Below are 22,456 nucleotides of genomic sequence, written 5' to 3' on the forward strand. Positions count from 1 at the left end.
TTCTGAAAGAACTCAAGGGATAAATCCTTGTGCTGAGACCACTTTTCTGACACACTGTTATCAGCAGTCCCTAACTTGGGGGTCCCCGGTCCCCAGCTCAGCGAACAGCGAGGGCTCGTGGGCAGCGGGCGCTGCTCGCAGCCGCTCGGAGCACGGGTCCCGCGGCCTTCCGCGATCGCACAAGAGCGGCCCTCGGCACTCGCCGTATGCGGACTCTACCATCGCCGGCACAGGGGGGGTCGGAGGCCGCGGAAGAGGAGCCCCGAGGGCGTGTCGGGAAAGCCAGGCAGCGGAGGACAGTTGTTTCACAGCTCGCATAGCCCGCCCGCCCTTCTCCCCTCTCCGCTTCCCACCGCGCCGTCCCATCCGGGAGCTCTGCAGTGTTCCCGCGGCGGCAGGTGAGCGCCCGGCCGCGGCCCCGGCCCGGGCGCCCCCCCTTCTCGGCGGTGGCGGCGGCCGGCGGGGAGGCGCCTGCGCGCAGTAATGGCAGCGCGGTGAGCAGGGACGGAGCTGACAGCCGCCGCCGCCCACCCTCCTCGCCGGGCTTCGTCCTGCGCGCCCTCGGGCTGTCTCCCACCCCTGGCCCCTGCCCCGCGTCCCGCCTCTGCAGCAGGTAACCCGCTGAAGGCCCGGAGCCGGCTGCGGGCACCGGGAAACTTCCCTTCCCGGTTAGTGGGTGGCGGGGCTGGGGCGGGGAGAGGAGTTGGGGGCACGGAGGGGGAGGGGAGGGATGGAGGGGCGGCTGGGGACCGGGTGTCCTGTGGGTGACCCCGGCTCCAGGAGCGCCAGCCCCTGAGCCCGGCCGCCCCCGGACTGCATCCCGGGCCTCCCAAGCCGGTCTTGGCCGCCCCTCCCTCGGCCTCATTTTCCTCCTAGGGAGGGAAGGTGCGAGTGCGTGTTCTCTGCTTATTTACGTCCTCATGCGGGCACTGAGCTCTGTGTGTTCGCTGGGGCCGGGGTGGGGGGGGCGGCATCAGTCTCTTATATCCTTACTACGAGTATTTTCACTTTTGTTTCCGCAGACAGCGAAGATTGATAGCTCTGGGGAGTAGTGTCCTATGTGCATGCTAGACCTGTCTCACCACTTAGGATTTGGTGAAATTAGATCCTTAGACTCTCCTAAGAGCACTTAGTTAACACACCAGGGAGTCTGCACCATTCCCCATCACCCCGCAAATACGTGCATGTACATAAAACATTTGCGAGTTGCTGGCTGTTGTTACAGTTAAATCCTCTCCTTTCCCCAGGGATTACTATTACCAGTTGAAGGACAGTACCTTGGAAGTTAAAATTTTGATAATAAGATAAGAACTATTAATATTCGCTACAGACTGTTTGACTTTACAGTGTAAGCATCTTTGAGCTAGACCTGTCCCAAATCTACACTCATAGTAAGGTATGGGAAATAATCACTTAGTTCTCATTTACTTCCGACTACGTAATAGGCATTTAAAAACACTCAAAAGACTGCTCCCTCCTTTTTACAATCTCACAGTTCTTTCCAAGACAGACAGTTGAACAAATTATTTATATTTTGCCTCTTTTGCCCAAATATAGTGTTTGGAAGACCCTTCCAAAAGAGTCAGAGATGAAATAGCAGACGTACACAGTGTTTTGAGTTAATCTTCCCCCCCCCCAGATGCTGTTTATAAGTTGGGGGAACATCTCTATAGTGTGCATGCACGAAGTATGTGTGTCTTTGAATGTTCACATGCATCTGAAATACTCTTACTTCACTCTCCACCCTTTGGTGATTTTTTCAGTGTTTTATGTGGAAAGGTAGTTTATTCATGTTTTTTATCTTCACCAGTCTGTCACTAAATTAAATGCTGTGGACCTTCTTTAAAGTCAGCTTTGCCTTGTCTAACAGTTCAATATTTATTAAGCACCTGATTCGTATGCCAAGCATTACTGGAAGCATTAGGGATACAACCATAAACAAGACATGTGAAATTTCTGCTTTCCCGGAGCTTCAATTCTGGGAGGTAAGGGAAAGTCAGAAAGTAATTAAGAAATAAAAGCAATTTCAGAGAATCATAAGTGCTGTAAAGGAAGTAAAATAGGGAGTTGTGGTAGTGACCGGGACAGACTGCTTCAGATGCTGTGGTCAGGAAAGACCTGTCTGAGGTGACTTTTGACCTGATACCTGAAAAGTGGGAAGGATTTAGCCTTTGGAAGTCTGAGGGAAGAGTGTTCCTGTCTGAGGGAACAGTAAATGGAAATCCCTAGAGGTGGTTTCAAGCTTGGGTTCGGCAAATTGAAAGAAACTCAGTGAAGGTGGGCTGGGACCCTCATGAGAGTGAAGAGGTTAGGTGGTAGCCAGAGGTCAGGTCATGTGAGGTCTGTTATCCAAAGGAGTTTGTTTGGCTTTTATTCTTAAAGTACATTGAAAAGCTATTCCCTTTTTGTGAAGCTAGGAGTGATATGGTCTGGTTTACAATCTGACTGTGAAGGAGATTGGATAAGAGAATAGCAGGGATACCAGTGAGGAAGGCTGTGGCAGATTTGAGTAGTGACTGGTGTCAAGTAAAAAAGATTTTGAGATATATTTTATAGTTAAAAGTAGTGATTTGGCATGGTTGGATGGGAATGCAGTTGGTTGGGACATGGGTGACTCCTGGGTTTGGGGCTTTACATGGAGCATGGTGATGCCACATATTGAGATGGGGAAGAAGTGAGGGAGGCAGGTTGTTATATGGGGATAGGGTTGGAGGGGACATGTTACATAGGACCTGTTAGATGTTCATGTGGAGGGGAGAAGCAGGCAATTGGATATACACGTCTGGAATTTAGTGGAGAGGTTAGGGAGTCCTTCGTTCATTCATCAAATATTTTTCAAGTACTAGCTGTGGACTAGGCAGTGGGGATGTATAGTAGTGAAAAAATAGACAAAAATCTCTGCCTTCGTCGAATTTAAATTCTAGTGAGAGAAAGAGATGGGGAGTCATCCGCCTTTATCTGTTGGTTTATTATAATTATGTTTGCATAGAAACTACATTCACCTGATTCAGAATTTGAAATGTTTGATGGGATATAGAATGAAAATCTCCCTTATTTCTTTCCCTGCAGTTTTTGTCAAGGCCAAATATGTTAGTGGTTTCTTACTCATCTTTCCAAAGATATATTTTGTGCACATGTAGGCAAATGTGTGTAGATTCTTCTCCCCACTCGGCAGAAGTGGAAGCATACTTTCCTTGCTTTGACACCTTGTATTTTTAAGAGTATTAAATAGTATTTAGAAGTTATGAAGCAGTATGAGACCACCTAAAGAAAGAATGTAGAAAGAAGAGGAGACAATCATGGGGCACTGCAACATTTTATGATTTGGTCCCGGCGCTCTTTGAGTTTGGAACCTGCAAATGTGGAGTTGTTTAAAGAGCTGTTATTTTTGTAAGGCTTTTTATAGAAGTTTGCGCTGTTTGTGTGTGTGTGTGTTTCACCTTATCTGCCTGTTTTCTTTATATGCTAAAAAAAAGTTTGATTATGATTGAAAGCAGCGTTTTCATATATGTACTGTCAGTTAAATTCAAGTAAATTAATGACAAGATCAAGCCCTTGAATGTTAATATTTTGAAGTTTGTCTTGCTGATGTTAAATCTTAGAAAAACAAGCAGAAATTTGGAATGTTATCATGAGACATAAGAAGTTATTGATACTTGAGATGTATGACTGAATTCTCTCTCAGTAACCAGTTAATAATCAAACTATCTGTTCAGAGTGATCTGGCTCTTTGCCTGGGTTTGAATCTTAACAGTAATGTTTCTATTGCATTGCAGATGTTAGCATAATCCTTGTGTTATTATCTTAAAGATTACAGACCTTCCCCGATTTACGATGGTTTGACTTACAATTTTTCAACTTTATCATGGTACAAAAGTGATATGCATTCAGTAGAAACCATACTTTGAATTTTGAATTTTGGTCTTTTCTTGGGCTAGCAATATGGAGTATGATAATCTTGTGATGCTGGGCAGTGAGCCTCAGATCCCAGTCAGCCTAGCAATTACGAGGGTGAACAACCAATATACTTACAATCATTCTGTGCCCATACAACCATTCTGTTTTTCACTTTCAGTACAGTAGTCAAAAAATTACATGAGATATTCAACACTTTATTATAAAGTAGGCTTTGTGTTAGATGATTTTGCCCAACCGTGGACTCATGTAAGTGTCCTGAGCACGTTTAAGGTAGGCTAAGCTAAGCTATGATGTTCGTAGGTTAGGTATATTAAATGCATTTCAACCTAACGATATTTTTAACTTCCGATGGGTTTAGTGGGATGTAACCTGATCTTAAGTTGAAGAAGATCTGTATATAGATTCAAACTATGTTACTACTGTGTATTTGGAAAGGCCTGTTGGAGATACTAGAACAGTGAAGTTCCTTTGATTCTTAAAAATTTTGAGACAATGAGTAGTGTTAAGATCATGATATTAGCATCTGCAACAACTTTTGGGTGCAGTTAAACCCTGTTGATTGACCTGGAGGAGGGGAGATGGAATATTCTGTAAGTTGCTTTAAGCTTTGTTATTTTGAAGAATTAAAAAATCCAGACTTATTGTGTTCTCTACTGAATTTATAATACTTTTTATATTGGTTGGCATTTTGATTTTCAGTTAGCTGTCTTTAGCCAGATAACTTCCTATGTAAACTGATCTACCTCTTTTTTTTCTGAGATTGTTCTTGATTCATGAACTGTTTTGTTCAGTTTGATTCTCGTGGTTATTTTTGTTACTGTTACGTCCTTTTTTTTCTTTTTTGTCTGAGATAAGTAAGCAGCTAGTTTCTAGGTTGGAGAAATATAATCTTTGGTAGAAAATATTTAATATTTCTTTTTGAAGCATTAGACACTAATTACTAAGAAACGTGTGGTGAACGTATTAAGCTTGCTTAAACTCTGTAAATGTATAGATGTTAATGTCCTATTTGAAGATTTTAGTTATCCAAGGGATTTCCATTTATATACTTTAACATTGTAAATGATGTTACTGTTGTTATTTAATCATTGGATTATAGCCTGATTGTGTATGTGTCAGAATTTTTCATCAATCAGGCTAATAGTTTATCATTTTTGTTTCTCTTATCAGCTGTATGCTTCTTGAAGGCAGCATCTCTAGTACCTGGTAGAGAGAGGTCTGAATATTTTAAATACTTAATAAATATCTATTAACTCAATGACTTAAGTCCTGTTCCAATGTTGGTTGCTTTTCAAATAGTGAAATGTTGGATTTACCCTGTATAGATATTTCTTGAATTTCTCAACTTTGTTTTACTTCAGTTGAAAAAAAGTAGAGGATACTTAAAATTTTATTTATTTATTTATTTAGTTTTGACTGCACTGTGCAGCATGTGGAATTTTCGAACCTGTGCCCCCTGCAGTGGAAGTGTGGATTCTTAACCCCTGGACCACCAGGGAAGTCCCCCCAATTTTTTTAAATGGAGTAATTTTAGACTTGCAGAGAAGTTGCACAAATAGTACAGAGAGCTCAAGTATACTTTTCCCCCAGCTTTTTGTAATGTTAACAGCTTACGTAACCAGAGCACAATGATCAAAATGAGGAAAATTAACACTGGTACAATACTGTTAATTAAACTACGGACCTTATTTGAATCTCACCAGTTTTTCCTGTAATGTCCTTTACCTCTTTCAAGATTCAATCCAGGATCAGACACAGCCTTTAGCATGTGTCTCCCTAGGCTCTTCTGATCTGTGATAGTCTTTTCTCATCTTCCATCACCTTCATGCTTGTGATGAGTGTGGTCAGTTATTTTGTAGAATGTCTCTCAACTTTGGTTTGTCTTATGTTTTCTCATAGTTAGATTGAGGTTGTACATTTTTGGCAGGAATACTAGAGAAGTGATACTGAGTCCTACTCAGTGCGTCACATCACAGGATACAGGGTGTCAGTATATCCTATTAGAGGTGATATTGACTCTCATTAAGGTCATGTCTGTTAAATTTCTCTGCTTGTAAAGTTACTGTTTTTCTCTTTGTAATTACTGGATATCTTGGGGGAGATTGAAACTGTGCAGAAATCCTGTTCTCAAATTTTTGCCCATTCATTGCAGCATCCTTTGGTAGTTCTTGCTTGTAATAATTATTATAGTAGTGTTCACCTGATGGCAATTTTATATTTTTCTCATTTCCTTCTACACTTATTAATTGGAATTCTTCTATAAGGGAGAACTGTCCCTTCTCCATATTTGTTTATTCAGTAATTTGTTTGTATCAGTGTTGAGTCATAGATATTTGTTTTACTCTATGGTTTATAATCTAATTCTATCATTATTTATTTTATCGCTCAAATTGTTCCACTGTGGCTTTCAGGTTGGCTCTTTGTCTTTTGGACATCCCCCATCCTCTTTAGGAAAGCACTTCCTATTTTCTGGCATCATAAGATGTCCAGGCTCCTATTTTCCTTGCTGCAGCCCTGGAACCAATCACTTCTCCAAGCTCTGGTTCCTTCTGTTGGAGAATGGTATCTAGAAACCAAGATCTGGATGCTCTGTGTGTTCATTGCCACTAGGGTGTCATTGTTCCTAGGCCCGCTCAATGAGCAGAGCTAGAACTATATGTGTATACTAATCCATGCATACACAAACATCTATGTTTATTTCTATATCTTTTTATATTTGTGTGTGTGTTAAAAACCATGAGTTCATACTGATAACTCTGATTCCAGTCAAGCACTATAGCATTTACACTAGCTGTCCCCTTTTATTTATGACTACTATTTTCTGACAGAAATAGAGCATACTTTTCTAATAGTCATAATAATGTATGTAGTATAAAGTTACCAAAATAATGAATCCAAGGTTTTTAGATATATGTGACTTAATTTAGCTCTCAGAATAGGATAACAAATATTGCAAGTCATTGGATTGTGCAAAGAGAGGATAATTAGAGTAACCCTTTTTAATATTTGGATAGAAGGTCAGGCCTAGAAAAAAAATGCAATCTTAATGTTTGGATTATTTGTGAAAACGCTTATTGGTCATAGCCTTGTCTAGCCTGCATGCCAAACTGGGCTTGCCTACCCATGAGAGACTCAGACAAATTCAGGTTCTCTAACTCATCCCTGATACATATATAAGAATTTTTTTTTTAAGGCTAGTTGGTATCTTAGATTCCTTGCCTAGATTGTTAAAAATGGAAAAAAGTGAGAAAGCAAGTGAAGAAGACTTTAAACTTCATGCTGATGGGAGCGATGTGAAAACTTGGAAAGAAATAATGCCTGTGTGGGAGAGTCTCAAGTTCATTGAGGAGAGAAGGGTCTTTAATTCTGGTCAAATTAGCTTTATTTTGGAAGCAAATGTCTTCTGTAACTTCTTTGTTGTATTATAAATACATTCCCTACTTACCACTGTCCCCCTTCCCTTTTTTTGAGACTGAGGTTTTCATCCTGCACTGTACATTTTGCCAACTGGGATGACAGACTGCTGTATTTCTCTTTACACCAATGTTTTTTACACCAATTTCCTCCTTTTTTTTTTTTTCTTTTTTACCAAGTTGTCAAGAGGTATCCTTTTTTTTCTTTTTAATTTTATTTATTTATGTATGGCTGTGTTGGGTCTTCGTTTCTGTGCGAGGGCTTTCTCTAGTTGCGGCAAGTGGGGGCCACTCTTCATCGCAGCGCGCGGGCCTCTCACTATCGCGGCCTCTCTTGTTGCGGAGCTCAGGCTCCAGACGCGCAGGCTCAGCAATTGTGGCTCACGGGCCTAGTCGCTCCGCGGCATATGGGATCTTCCCAGACCAGGGCTTGAACCCGTGTCCCCTGCATTGGCAGGCAGATTCTCAACCACTGCGCCACCAGGGAAGCCCCCTCCTTTTTTTTTTTTTTTTTTTTTTTTTAAGCATACTACTAGAAATTCTTAAGTAGGAAAGTCATGTGATGGAGATGACATTTGTGCTGTGGAGCTGTGTATGTCAAACCTCATTGCAACAGTAAGCTTTGTACCCTAAGCCTCCAACTAACAAAGGTACCTCTTGGCTATAGCTAATGGGTCACACATTCAGTGCAGTAAGATGAAAGTGTTTAGCTGCATTCTTGGAGCTTATTTTCATATGCAATCGTGGTAGCATTTTTGGTCAGTGTACACTAGAGACAGCCCTTGAAATGGAAAATATTGCAAAGTTAATAATGCTCTTTGATTGGGTCTTAAGTATTTCCCTTATTTTGTGTATTTAGAATATAACCTGCTCAATAAGCCCCCTGAATGTCATTTTGAAAACTAACTATGGTATGTTGACTTACCTGAAATTTTTTTAGGCCCCAGTATTATATCTTTTTGGTAATTTTTGGAATGCCAAATTTTTATTGCTGGTACTGATCAATACTGAAATAAAAAATTATCATTTGTTAGTTTTTTGGTTGTGTTTTTTTTTTTAACTAAAAAGAGACTCACAACTTGAAGCGTTTAGCCATTTACATTATTGATAATTATACTTTTGGAAGGCAACTGAAATGTTTATCAGTAGTTAAGCTGTAGTCATACTGATCAGTATGTTAAACATGGTTATACATTTTACTAAAATTTATATTTCAAATAAAATAATTATGCACCAATGTCAGTTCTAGACTTAAAATGGAATGTTTTGAGATTCTGTTACTGCTTTACCTGCTGAAATGTAATTATCCAAGTCACTTCTTTGTATGAAAAATGTCTAAGTGAAGAACTACACAGTATCACTCCAAATTAAAATCCTTCTGATCTTTGCAAAGTTATATCTTTTGTATTTCTGCTATTACTAGTAACTTTGTTTTTTAAACATTTTTGGGGTGGGAATTTTGTTAGGCTGTGTTAACACATCATACTTTGGGGCAGTACCATGTTATTTTGGAGCTCTTTCAACGTCGGTACCTAAAACTCACTGGAAAGTTAAGATTTTCAGGAGAAAGGAAAGGTTAGTGACAGATCACCTTTCAGTGTTCTGAGGAGTGAGGTATGTGTGTGAGGAGAAAAACTTAAAAAGCAAAAGAGATTTTAGAACATTGCTATCAGAAATCTAGGTAGCTTATCAATTTGATTTTCCTGATTGCTTCTTTATTTTCATCTTTACCTTGGGTTACCTAGCTATTCTCTTAGAACTGGTAACCGATTTAAAAGTCTTTGTTGTCAGAATATTAGTAATAAAGTATTTATTGACTTTCATGGGTAGTCAGTGATAAATTAAGAAAGCACAGAGAAGTTTTATTTTTTCTTAAATGATAATTGATAGATAATAAGGATTGTAAGTTAAAAGTCTTTGAAGAATTGTAAGCAGAGGGTATGATATTATCAGACTTGCATTTTTGGAAAGCTTACATTGGCCACAGTATTTGGAATGTAACAAGGGGCCAAAAGAGGATACAAGTGGCTCATTTAGGAGGCAGTAGTTGGGTGAGAGGTGGTGGTCTGGATTAGGGTGATGTCAGTGGGAATGGGAAGTAGTGGTTGGATTCAAGAAATGGTTAGAAGATAGGGTTGACAGGACTTATTGATTGATTTGAAGAGGAGAGTAAGAGAGAAATCAAGAATGATTAATAAAATTTCTACCTTGAGCTAGATGTATGATAATATTTATTAAGATGTGAAATACTGGAAATGGATGGACATGTTGAGTTTGAGGGGTCAGGTTTATTGAGGTATAACTTACACATAGTAATATTCACCCTAAAAAGATACACAGTTCTTCGAATTTTGACAAATTTATATGGTCACGTAACCACCACCACAATCAAGGTATAGAATATTTTATCACCCCATAAGTTTCCTGTTTGCTCCTTTGTAGTCCATCCTGAGTCTCTGACAACCAGTGATCTGATGTATGTCCTTATATTTTTGCCTTTTTCAGCAACCATACAATACGTAGCCTAATGAGTCTGTCTGCTTTCACTTAGCATAATGCTTTTGAGAATCATCCATTGTTGTCCACATATCAGTGATTTGTTCCATTTTAATGCTGAATAGTACACCATTGTGTGAAAGCACCACATTTTGTTTTCCATTCACTAGTTGATGGCACATTTGAGTTTCTGGGTTTTGGTAGTTATGAATAAAGGTGCTCTAAAATTTTGTGTTTAGGTTTTTCTGTAAATGTCTGTCTTCATTTCTCATCTATAAATAGCCAGGAATGGGATTGCTGGGTCACATGAGAAGTGTATGCTTAATTTTAATAGAAACTGCCCAAGTGGTTATTTCATTTTAAATTCCCACCTGCAGCAAATGAGAGTTTCAGTTGCTCCATGTCCTCATCTGCATTTGATACTGTCAGAATTTTTGAGCCATTCTAATAAGTGTATAGTGGTATCTTGTTGAAGTTTTAATATGCCTTTCCCTAATGACTAATGATGTTGAGCATCTTTTTATGTGCTTACTTATTATCAGTATTTCTGAACTTTCCATTTGGGTCTTTTGGCCATTTATTAGTTGAGTTGTATGTTTTCTTTTGATTGAGCTTTGAGAGTTCTTTATATATTCTAAGTACCAGTCCTTTGTGTGTGTGTGTGTGTGTGTGTGTGTGTGTGTCCTGTATCAGATAAATATTTTACAAATATTTTCTCCTACACTGTGGCTTTTCTTTTTAAAAATTTTTTATTGAGGTATAGTTGATATATAGCATTATATTAGTTTCAGGTGGACAACGTAATGATTCGATATTTGTATATATTACAAATGATGCCTATAGTAAATGTAGTTAATATCTGTCACCATACATAGTTACAAATTTTTTTTCTTGTGATGAAAACTTTTAAGATTTACTCTTTTAACAAGCTCAAATATGCAATTTGGTATCATTAACAGTAGTCACCATGTTGTATACGTTACATCCCCATGACTTATTTTATAACTAGAAGTTTATACCTTTTGACCTCTTTCACCCCTTTCACACACCCCCAGACTCCCTCCCTTCTGGCATTCATCAGTCTGTTCTCTGTACTTACGAGTTCAGTTTTTTGTTTTGTTCCATGCAAGTTTTATCATTGTTTTTTCTATTTCTGTGAAAAATGCCATTTGAATTTTGATAGGGATTGCACTGAATCTGTAGGTTGTTTTGGGCAATATGGGCATTTTAACAAAAATAGTTCTTCCAATCCATGAGCACAGATATCTTTCCTTTTTTCTTTTATTTGTGTTGTCTTCGGTTTTCTTCATTAATGTCTTATGGTTTTCAGTGTACAGGTCTTTCACCTCCTTGGTTAAATTTATTCCTGGATATCATATTCTTTTTGATGCAGTTGTAAATGGGATTGTTTTCTCAATTTCTCTTTCTGATAGTTTGTTATTAGTGTATAGAAATGAAGCAGATTTTTGTATATTGATTTTTTGTATCTGCAACTTTACTGAATTTGATTATAGTTTTTACAGTTTTATGGTTAAAAAACTAGGGCTCTCTTTATATAATATCATGTTACCAGCTTTACTTCTTTCTTTCCAATTTGGATGCCTTTTATTGCTTTTTCTTGCCTAATTGCCCTAGCTAGGACTTCCAGTACTATATTGAATAAATACTGTTTGGCAAGAGTGGGCATCCTTGTCTTGTTCCTGATCGTAGAAGAAAAGCTTTCAGCTTCCACTGTTGAGGCAGTTAGCTGTGGGCTTGTCACATATGACCTTTATTATGTTGAGGTGCATTCCCTCTATACCCACTTTGCGGAGAGTTTTTGTCATAAATGAATGGTGAATTTTGTCAAATGCTTTTTCTGCATTTGTTGAGATGATCATATGATTTTCATTCTTCATTTTATTAATGTGGTCGATTGATTTGTGAACCTTGCATCCCTGGAATAAATCCCAGTTGATCATGGTGTATGATCCTTTTATGATCCTGGTGTATCATTGAATTTGGCTTGCTAAATTTTTTTTGAAGACTTTTGCATCTGTGTTCATCAGGAATATTGGCCTGTAATTTTCTTTTCTTGTGGGTGTCCTTGTCTGATTTTGGTAATCTTGATAATGCTGGTCTTGTAAAATGAGTTTGAGAGTATCCCCACCCTTTTTTTCTCTTGGAGAGAACCGTCCTGGAGCCCTTTGTTCTGTGTCTGTGTAGACAGGTTTTTTTTTTTTTTTTTTTTTAAATTATTTATTTATTTATTTATGGCTGTGTTGGGTCTTCGTTTCTGTGCGAGGGCTTTCTCTAGTTGTGGCAAGTGGGGGCCGCTCTTCATCGCGGTGCGCGGACCTCTCACTATCGCGGCCTCTCTTGTTGCGGAGCACAGGCTCCAGACGCGCAGGCTCAGTAATTGTAGCTCACGGGCCCAGTTGCTCCGCGGCATGTGGGATCTTCCCAGACCAGGGCTCGAACCCGTGTCCCCTGCATTGGCAGGCAGATTCTCAACCACTGCGCCACCAGGGAAGCCCGACAGGTTGTTTTTAAAATCTGTAAAGCTGCTGTTCTGAAAAATTTCTGTTCCTCTCTCCTGTGTTAGGTCCCTCTGTTTCTGGGATCCCAAGTCTTTCTTAGTTTGTTCCATTTCCTCCTGATAGAGGGTATCTTCCAATAGATTCCTGAATAAAATGACTTCATGGGAAGTAAATTATTTGATACCACTCTTGATAGAGAATTCTAGGTAATTAGTCATTTTCCCTGAGAATTTTGAAGGCATTGCTTTATATTACCTTCCAGCTTCCGGTGTTGCTCTTGTAAATCTAAAGACTTTATAATTTATATAGTCGTTTTTTCTTTTCTGAAAACTTATAGAATCTTTGCTTTACCCCCAGTGTTTTAATATGTCAAAAAGAGGTGCCTTGTTATTTATTTTTAAAATCAAATATTCTGGGTATTCAGTATGCCTTTTTAAGTTGGAAAACTAATGTTCATTAGTTCTGGAATATTTTTTCTTTGATAATTACCTCTCATTCTAATTTTCTAGAATGCATATTAATTGAATGTTAGACCTTTTGGATTAATACTATGTTTTTTTTTAAGCTTTCTAATTTCTTTTATGTGCTTCCCCCTCCCCCCCATATTTGTGGAACTGTTAATGATGATGATGGTGAAGATATTTTTTTTTACCCTTTACTTTGGAAAATTGCAAACATATACAGAAAATGCATATTATAATAATCCCTCATGTACTTATCACTCATTCTCAACAATTATCAATTCATAAACAAGCTGTTTAATTTTGAAGCAGATCTCAGACAGCATTTATTACATCCATAAATATTTTGGCATGTGTCTCTGACAGATAAGTACTCTCAGTTTTAAAGCTCTCATAATTATTGTTATAAAAATTATTTTTTAAAGTCATCAAATATCCCATCAGTTTATAAATTTCCAGGGTTATCATAAATATAATTTTTAAAAAGAGCTTAAATCTAGATCCAAATAAGATCAGTCACACTGTGGTAGATGAATGTGCCTTTTTAGTCTATTTTAGTTCAATTTCCACTCCACATATATCTCTCTCCCACTCTCATTTTCTTTTCTCTCTTTTTCTCTTATGTGTGTGCATAGTTTATTGAAGAAATCTGATTATCCAGTCGTTCCCTGCAGTCTGGATTTTGCTGAATTGCAGGTTGATGGTTAGTAATGCTTATATATATAATATGTATAGCATAGGAGGAATTCAGAAGGTATTTAATAAACAGTAGTTAAAGATCATGATAATAGTGTAATTTTCTTCTCTTATCAACTAGTATAGCAGTTGTAACTTAAATTGTGTTATTAGTATCTTTAGAAGAAAACCTTGTTAATGTCAATGTAAAAAGAGCTTACTAATTCATAAAAAAAAAACTATTTAACTTAAAATTACTGATATTAAACTAGGCACTTCAATTTTGGAGGACTCATCACATATCATATCAAACTTAGTAGAATGAATCCCGATACAGCCAAACAATGAAATGCTATTAAGATTAAAGAAACCCTTGTGTATTAAAATGGAATACTTTCCCAAATATACTGTTAAGTGAATATATTGTTAAGTAAGCAGTGTAATACCATTTATGTAAAACAAGTGGAAAAAGACCATCTCTATATTCATTTATGTTAAAAAAGGGGAATAACAATATATATGTATAAAATACCCCCAGACACATATAATATATGCCTCTGGTGATGGGAGCTGGTGACTAGAGCATGGGAGTGAGAGGGAGACTGAGATTTCAGAATTTGCAACCATGTAAATATACCTTTTCTCCCCTCCCCTCCACGTTACATTGCTCCAAAGTTTTTGATACGATTATTTCACCTTAAATGTCTAACAGCTTTATTGAGTTATGCTTCACATACCATTCAGTGTACTCTTGAACTGTACAATTCAGTGGTTTTTAGTGCATTCACAGGGTTGTACAAACATGATGACAATCAATACTAGAACATTTTCATCACCTAATTAGCAGTCACTTCCCATTTTTCTCCAAGTCCTCTAGCCCTATGCAACCACTAAAATACTTCCTGTGTCTATGGATTTGCCTATTCTGGATATTTCATATACGTAAGTGGAATTCTAAAATATGTGGTCTTTTGTGACCAACTTTATTCACATAGTGTGTTTTCAAGGTTCATCTGTATTGTAATATCTATCAGTACTCCATTCTCTTGTATTACAGAATATTAATCTGTTGTATAGATGTACTACATTTTATTTATCCATTTATTGCTTGATAGACATTTGAGTTATTTCCACTTTTTTGACCTTTATGAATAATGCTGCTCTGAACATTTGCATCCAGGTTTTTGTGTGGACATGTTTTCTCTTGCATAGAGTGGAATTGCTGGGTCATATGGTAACTCTATGTTTATATAAATCACTTTTGTAATTATTTAACTTACTATTATTGACAGCCATACATACTTAGAAATGGTGCTGTAAGTGAGAAAATCTAATCTATGAATCATTTTCAAATGTAATGAAAATTTTGTAAATGTTATTTTCATAAAATATTGTCATAATGTTACCTGGAAACATAAGTAAACATGAATTTTTATTTTTCAATTTTTTTTTTTATTTGGAGCCTATGATTTATTTTTAGGGGCCATAGGCACAGTACCTGTGTGCCAAAGTGTTAAAAACCCTAACATTGCATGAATGAGCCCAGAAGAAAGCTAGAGGAAACTGTAGTAATGTGAGATTTGAACTTTGCAGGTGCTCAGTAGGACATAGTCTCACTGACTGGGGATGGAAGTGGTCCTGGCAGGACACCAGGTGTAGGACATGATGTGGCACAGGAATGAAAACAAGACTCATATGTATTCTTGTGAGTTGTCTGACAGTTTGGGAAGTGGAGAAGAACAGTGGGGTGGTCGTGGTCTTGTTTCTTTCTTTGCCCTCTCTCTTTCACATCCTTACATAAATTCTCCATGAGTAAATGCTCATTTAAACAATTGAAATAAAATGAAGGCTTCTCTCGCCTTGGTGTCCACATTTTCCACCCATCTAAGAATGGATTATCACTGCACATAAACCCATTCTATCAGAAATCTGTTGGTCTCCGCAGAGAAGTCCATGCCAGTCTGATTCTGCTAAAACTTCAATAAAGCTAAAAGGTGATCTGTGCAACCATTAAAATAATTTATAACCAGTGTGTGTAGTATGATTCCATTTTTATAAGGGGAGGAAACGAATGTGAAGCGGACAGTGACAGCTTTTTGATAGACAGTTACAGAATAGTCCCTACCTTGAAGAAACACTCAGATAATCACAGTTGAGCATGGTTTAATCCTCTAATAGAGGTTAAACATAGAGTTCTCAAGTAACTCTTAAGAGGGCACCTTACCTAGCTTAAGTGGGCCCAGAAAATTTTTTGAAAACAGATATTCTGGGCCAAGGCTGAACTATCAGTAGGAGTTAGGGGAATGAGTGGAAAGGGGGAGGCAAGGAGAAGGGAAGAATTTTAGGTACAGAAAACAATGAGGATAAAAGGCAGGGTGTGTGAATCAGCCTGTTGTGTTCAGTGACCTCTAAGCAGAGAAGTTACCAGATTATGATGTCAAGGAAGGGAGTCCCATGAGAAGAGCAAGGTGGAGAGGTGCTTTAGTCCAAGGTCAAACCATGGAAGCTTGGTGGGCCATGTTGCCAGTGAGCTTAAACCGGATGCTGTCTATAGTGGACAATCACAAACAGCTTTCAGTACCAGCGTGACATGGTCAGCTCTGTGGTTTACGTAGGTTATTTTTGTTTCTGAGTGCCAGATCCAGGAGTCTAACCTTCTTGAAAGTCAAGAACTTTGTTTATTGACCACTGTATCCTCAGCCTAGTACAACGCCTGGCATGTATCTAAGTATTCACTAAGGATGTTAGTAAGGCAGTATAGTTGTGTATGGCAGTTGAGGGCAGGGGTTACAGCGCGGGTCTGAATAGCTCCATGACCTTAAGCAAGTTTCTTAATCACTCTGTGATCAGTTTTCTTATCTAGAAAACGGGGAGAACATTGGGCCCTACTTAATCAGTTTGTTGGGAGGATTAAGTGAATTTATATAAAGCACTTAGATTTGTGTTTGGCTTATAGTAAGTACTGTGTAAATATTAACAATTGTTAGCATTTCTTTGATAAAGATTAATACAAACTGGAACTGCTGAGGGCCTGATCTCAGAACATTCATAGCGTTGCACAGGAATGGATGGATTTAAGAAATATTGAGTAACACAGTTAGATAGGATGTGTGAATAAGGGTGAGACGGAGTTAAGGTTAATTTTCTGATCTAGAGCTAGAGCTTTAGGTTTCCCCCTTCCCCCAGTACACACACACACACACACACACACACACACACACACACACACACACACACACACACACACACACACACACACACAGGAACTACTGCTAATCCATTCTCGGTAGTTAGAGGAAGTTTAAGGCTTGTAGGTGGAGTCCCTGGTCTGTTGAAGAAAGAGAGGTGATTTAGTGTGGCACACCCTCTTTTGGGTTTTTGTTTGGCTTCTCTGATTCTTTTTCTTCCCCTCCTTGGACTCCTCTTGAGTTCTTTTCTTCACAGGACAGAAACGTAAGAAGGGCGCAGGACCACCTCCAGTTTGTGGGCCGGGACCGTGCAGCTGGTCTCCTCCTCTTGTCTCTTTTTTTCCTCTCTCTATGCATTCCCCCCTTCTCCCCACTGTCTCCCTACCTCCTTTTTTCCCCACAGCGGGACACAGGAGGAAGAATGTTTCCTCCTTGTTTGGCCCTGGCTACAGACTAGCTTGGTGCTTCACAGTCCTAGTAACGAGGGAAAACTTTGGGGAGGATGTGAAGGCATGTGCCGGAAAAGTGCTCCCTTGTGCAATTAAATTTAACTTTAAGACATTTCTCTTTTAATTCTGTTCTTCTGGTGTGATATTGAAAAGGATTTGGAATCTAGTTAAACTGATGCTCCAGGAAAATAAACCCTTTAATTGTCTTGTGTTTTCTCATATATGGCCTCAGTCTCCAGTTTAAGGAGTGCAAACCACAAGGATTTGGGGCCAAAACCTTTTTATTGAGTATCTCTTGTGCATTTCTCATGATAGAAGTTAACTTTTTGGCTCATTAGGTCCCAGCTTCTTTCTCTCAGCAAATTAAATGAGGCTTCTCAATCTTTGGACCACCCTGGGTTATAAATAATTTGTGCTAAAAGCTTTTTATTTCCTAGAGTTTGCAGTGAACGCAGGTATTCTGTGGAATTCCTTGTCTGGACAGTCATGAAAAGATGGCAGCCAGCATTTATCGTTCTCACCACGTGCCAGGTTCTGGTCTCACCCCTTCCGTGCAGCATGCTGTCCAGTTATGTGGTGCTTTTTAGAAACAAGTAACTGACCTTGTAGAATTCATGCTAACGTTACCGCTGTTTTTAATTAACAGATTTCAACACTAAACTTGCACAATGTCTCTGAAACCAAGAGTAGTGGATTTTGATGAAACCTGGAACAAACTCCTCACGACAATCAAAGCCGTGGTCATGTTGGAGTACGTGGAGAGAGCAACATGGAACGACCGCTTCTCGTATCCTTCCGGTGGCATGGATGCCTGCACTGATCGACATGCTAGGTTCATAAGCTTGTTGAAAAGGGACGACAGGTTTAAGCTCTCCTAAGTGGAAGAACATGCCAGTGTGACTGTTTTCAAATATGTTATTGTTCACTTTTCCAAGGTCATTGCCTGTATGTGGCAGTCAACAATCTTTGATAACCTTTTGCTCAACAGATACTTTACTGAGCACTTAGTATATGTCAGGCACTACTTTAGGCTTTGGGAGTACATTTGTGAACAAAACAAACTACTTTCCCTTCATTCTACTAAAGGAAATAGATATTAAACGGATGTAAAACAAACCTGATGCCAGTGCTTCTAATAACAGGTTACATCCCATGGGGGGAAGTAAAGCAAAGCGAGGGCATGAGCGTGGTTGGAGTGCGTGTGTGCGCGGCTCTCTAGATGGTGGTCAAGGAAGGCCTCCTTGAGGATGGCGATACTTGAGCAGAGACTGGAGCAGGGAGGGAGCAGGTCAGACAGAAACCTGGGGGGGAGTGTTCCAAGCAGAGAGCAAACAGCCAATTCAGTGGCTGTGAGATGGAAACGTTTCTTAATTGGGTTTTCTACATTTGTGAATAAGGGGTTTTATATGAAAATATAAATTTGTGGTTTCCCTAGGACGGTCTGAAACCTGCTGTCCTGCATTCCTACATGACAGCAATCTTTTTTAAAAAAAATACATATATATATATACGCACACACATACACACACTGTACATGATATGTATAATGTATGTATATTATTATAACGTTATTAATAATATTATTATATATATATATATTATATATGTAAAAAACACAGTGCAACCTCCAGCACCCAGGATATATACTCTGGCACCAAAGGAAAAAACCACAGTATTACAATACTGTAGTTTCTTAGTATTGGGGAGGTTAAAAGGGTCTATAGGAACCCTCAGCCACAGGTAGATGGAGCAGAGTGGTGGGTGGCAGCATCATCAACTCTGCCCAGTGTTTGCCAGGGGCCACGGCTGGGAGGGCCTGGGGACGGCCTGTGCCCTGGCACACTCCTGACCCGCCTCCGTCTTCCACCACAGGGACCACCACACACGCCACATTCCAGGGCAAAGAAAGGGCATAGGGTCGAGGCCTGGTCTCTGGGTCTAAGTGACATGGCAGTGCCCCAGGGCCCTGAAGGAGGCCTTGCGGACTGGGTGGACACTGTAGGAACCAGAGATCCTTTCCCCCCAAGGGGAAGGTGAGACGTGAAGGTATTATTACCAGAGTGCGCGTGGAGGTTCCGAGTCCGCTCACGCGCAGTGCCACCCTCCCCAGCAGTGTCCTGGGGCTGAAGGATGGCTGCCCTCGCTGTGCGAGGCGTGTGTTCTCTAGAAAAGCTTGGGTTTCATAAGACAGTGATTCAGCTTGTTCTCAATGCCTAACCTAATTGTCAATATTAAACTGAATGTTGATGCAAGAACAGTGAAGTTCTTTGAATTCATTACAGTTGCAGTTGTCAGCAAGAAACATTTGTTAGGGTACCTATGTTCTAGGCACTACAGATACAGAAAATGATGGTAACATTTCTAGAAGACTTCAGAGTTTGCAAAGACCTTTTATATTTTTAATATAAAAACAAGCCTATAAGATCAGTGGGGCAGATATAATAGATGAGGAAACTGATACTCAGAGGTGAAGGGACTTGCCCCGGGTTATGCAGGTAGTCATTCAAGGAGCCCAGACTTGCATACAAGATGTCTAACATCTAATTTCCTGTACTTTCCATTGTATCTAGATGATAATTGTTATGGAGTCTGCCTTTGAAGAGCTTATTTTTGAATTAGTCTCTTAAATTTTTTTTGTGGAACATCATGAATTGTTTTTGGTGGGAATCAATAAAAACTGAGAAAACTTTAAAGGTTACTTGTGTGTTAATGAGGTTGGGCTAGGCAAGTACTTAGGTACTTTTAACACTGTTTTAACTAAAATAATGAGCAGAGAGAGGAGAGAAGGAATTGGTCGTAGAAGATTACAAGAAAAGAGAAAATAGGCATAACATAAAGAAAATAGAGTCATTAAATGTGTTCTTACTCTTCTACAGAATATACAGTTAATTGCTGGTTTATAAATGGTTTTGAGATAGCTGACTTCCTTTGAAAGTGCCCCTTCAGTTACTGATATTTCTAAGATGTTTATTGTTTGATCCATCTAAGATGGTTCAGTTACTCTTGATCTGATCATGAGTTTTCTCCTCCTCCCCTGAAATAAAAAGTATCTACAAAAACAGTAAACTGAGGAGTGGAATATCATTTTAAATTTTATTATGAAAAATAAAGGAATGGAATATCATTTTAAATTTTATTGTGAAAAAAGTAGCATTTTATTATGAATTTATTTATTATGTAAAATAATGTTCCTAATTGTTCTAAAGCCAGATTCCCTCCTTTTCCCTCTTATTTTGCCCTAGAATATAAGGTTGACATCTGATACTCAGATTTAGGTAGAAATTTTAGAGGCTATAAATCTTTAATATTTTGAAACTGGAAAAAAGCCCTCCCTACAAATTGTTCACCACCATATATTAGTACTTGATCTTTTACAAAGCATTTTTTGAGGTGTATGAAATATAATACATACGTAAGTAAGATATACATGTAGAGTTGAGCAAATAATTATAAGGCAGACACCTGCATTATCACAACACAGGTTAAGAACTAGAACACTGCTGGCATCCACCAACCTTCCCCCACCAGCTGCCCCTCTCAGTTCACAAGCCTGCTCCTTTCCCTTGGAGGTAACTACTATCATATTATTCTCTTGTTTTTTAAAGAACAGCATAATTGCTTAAATATACAGCCTTAAACAATATTGGTTAATTATGTTTTGAACTTTGTATAAATGGAATCATACTGTGTACATTCTTTTGTGTCATAATTTTGTCTTTCGACATATAATGCATGTGATTAATTTGTTACGGACGACCTTGTAAAATATATATTATTAGCCCATTTTACAGTTGAGAATATAGTGGCCCAAGAGGGTTAAGATGACTTCCTGATATTGTAGGCTAGATGCTGGGATAAAAATGCTCAAGTCTCCTTACACCCTTGAAGTGGGTATCAAAGAAGCCTGGTCTGCCAGCCAAAGTGTTTAACATGTGTAAGTATGGAACTTAGTGAACCCCTGTCTACAACATTTTTACTAAATATAACCTCTGTAAGGGCACAGATACCTGTCCTGTTCACTGCTGTATTCCCAGTATCTGGTACATATAGACACCTAGCAAATATTTGGTGAGTGAATAGCTACTGTCAACTGAATGCCATGAAGCATACTGTACAGATGAAAGAAGTAGCATTAATATTTAGCTAGTTCTCTTATTGTGTTGATAAGAGGGCTCTTAATCCTCATCCTTCATAAATGTACTGGGTCCAGTTACGTAGGCAAGGCATTCTGGTTGATAGGTAATGTAAATAGAAGACATCAGTGTTTTCTTTTGATGCATAACAAATTACTACAAATGCAGTGGCTTAAATTTAGTGTTTCACTCTCTTATTATCTCCCAGTTCTGTAGGTCAGAGTCCATGGTGTGACTAGGTTCCCTCCGCAGGATCTCACAAGGCTGAAATCGGGGTTGGCTGGCTGTGTTCTCACCTAGAGCTCAGGGTCCACTTCTAAGCTCATTCCTGTTATTTGGCAGAATTCAATTCCTTGCAGCTATAGGACTGAGGTCCTGTTTTCCTACTTGACTTTTGGCTGGGAGCTGCTCTCATTGACTTATGGTCACTCTTCAGTTGTTGCATGTGACCCCTTTCCATCTTCACAGCCAGCAGCGGCGTGTCAAGCCTTTCCCCTTCTGCAGCTGGTGCAGGGGGCAGGGGCTGGTAGGGATCTGCCTTTGAAGGGCTCATGCGATCAGGTTAGGCCCATCAGGAAAGTCCAGGATAATCTTCCTATTTTAGAGCCAACTGATTAGTAATCATAACTGCAGCTGCCAAGTCCCCTTGCCATGTAAAGTAACTGGGTGTGCTTTCTTATATTCACAGTCCCAGGGGTTAGCGAGGGAAGTCTTGAGAGGCCACTTTTAGAATTCTGCCTAACACAAGTAATAATGATGCTCTATAACAGAAGCTCTGTGACAGCTTAGGTGCAGTCTAGGGTCGTTTGGGACTTACCGTTTAAGAGGTATATCAAATGCTTATGATATGATAGAGGCTAGGTGTAGATGTACATTTACTATTTGCTTCCCTGGGTTGGAGTTCTTTGGTTCTTTTGGTTTGCGGTTGACCCTTGAACAACACAGGTTTGAACTGCACAGGTCTGCCCATACTCAGATTTTTTTCAATAAGTATACTGTCGGTCCTGTAACTACGGATGTGGAGGGCTGACTGTAAGGGGGTTGAGCATCCTCGGGTTTTGGTATCCACAGGGGGTACTGGAACTAGTCCTCTGTGGATACTGAGGGACAAGTGTACTTGTATTCATGGTTTTCTGCCTTTTGGTAGCTGTTAGGACAATTCCCGAACCCCAGCAGTGTAATATAGATGGTCTCCTACTTAAGG

General features: G+C 39.2%; 1 protein-coding gene across 6 annotated transcripts in view; it reads left to right on the forward strand.

The window, feature by feature from the left end:
• Window positions 1-250: 250 nt before the first annotated feature.
• The window catches only part of CUL2 (cullin 2), an 82,665-nt gene continuing 60,459 nt past the window's right edge, over window positions 251-22,456 (forward strand). Inside the window, exons 1-3 of one of the 6 annotated variants that reach the window (XM_082385409.1) lie at window positions 265-398; window positions 13,443-13,510; window positions 17,766-17,906. In XM_082385409.1, coding sequence (XP_082241535.1) covers window positions 17,788-17,906 — 119 coding nt within the window. In that variant the 5' untranslated portion in view covers window positions 265-398; window positions 13,443-13,510; window positions 17,766-17,787. Of the gene's footprint in view, window positions 399-455; window positions 669-13,442; window positions 13,511-17,765; window positions 17,907-22,456 lie in introns of those variants that run through there. The other 5 variants (XM_082385407.1, XM_082385406.1, XM_082385410.1 and 2 more) reach the window with 5 other exon arrangements.

This window comes from Balaenoptera borealis (assembly GCF_965194805.1).
Source record: "Balaenoptera borealis genome assembly, chromosome: 3".
Lineage (NCBI taxonomy): Eukaryota > Metazoa > Chordata > Mammalia > Artiodactyla > Balaenopteridae > Balaenoptera > Balaenoptera borealis.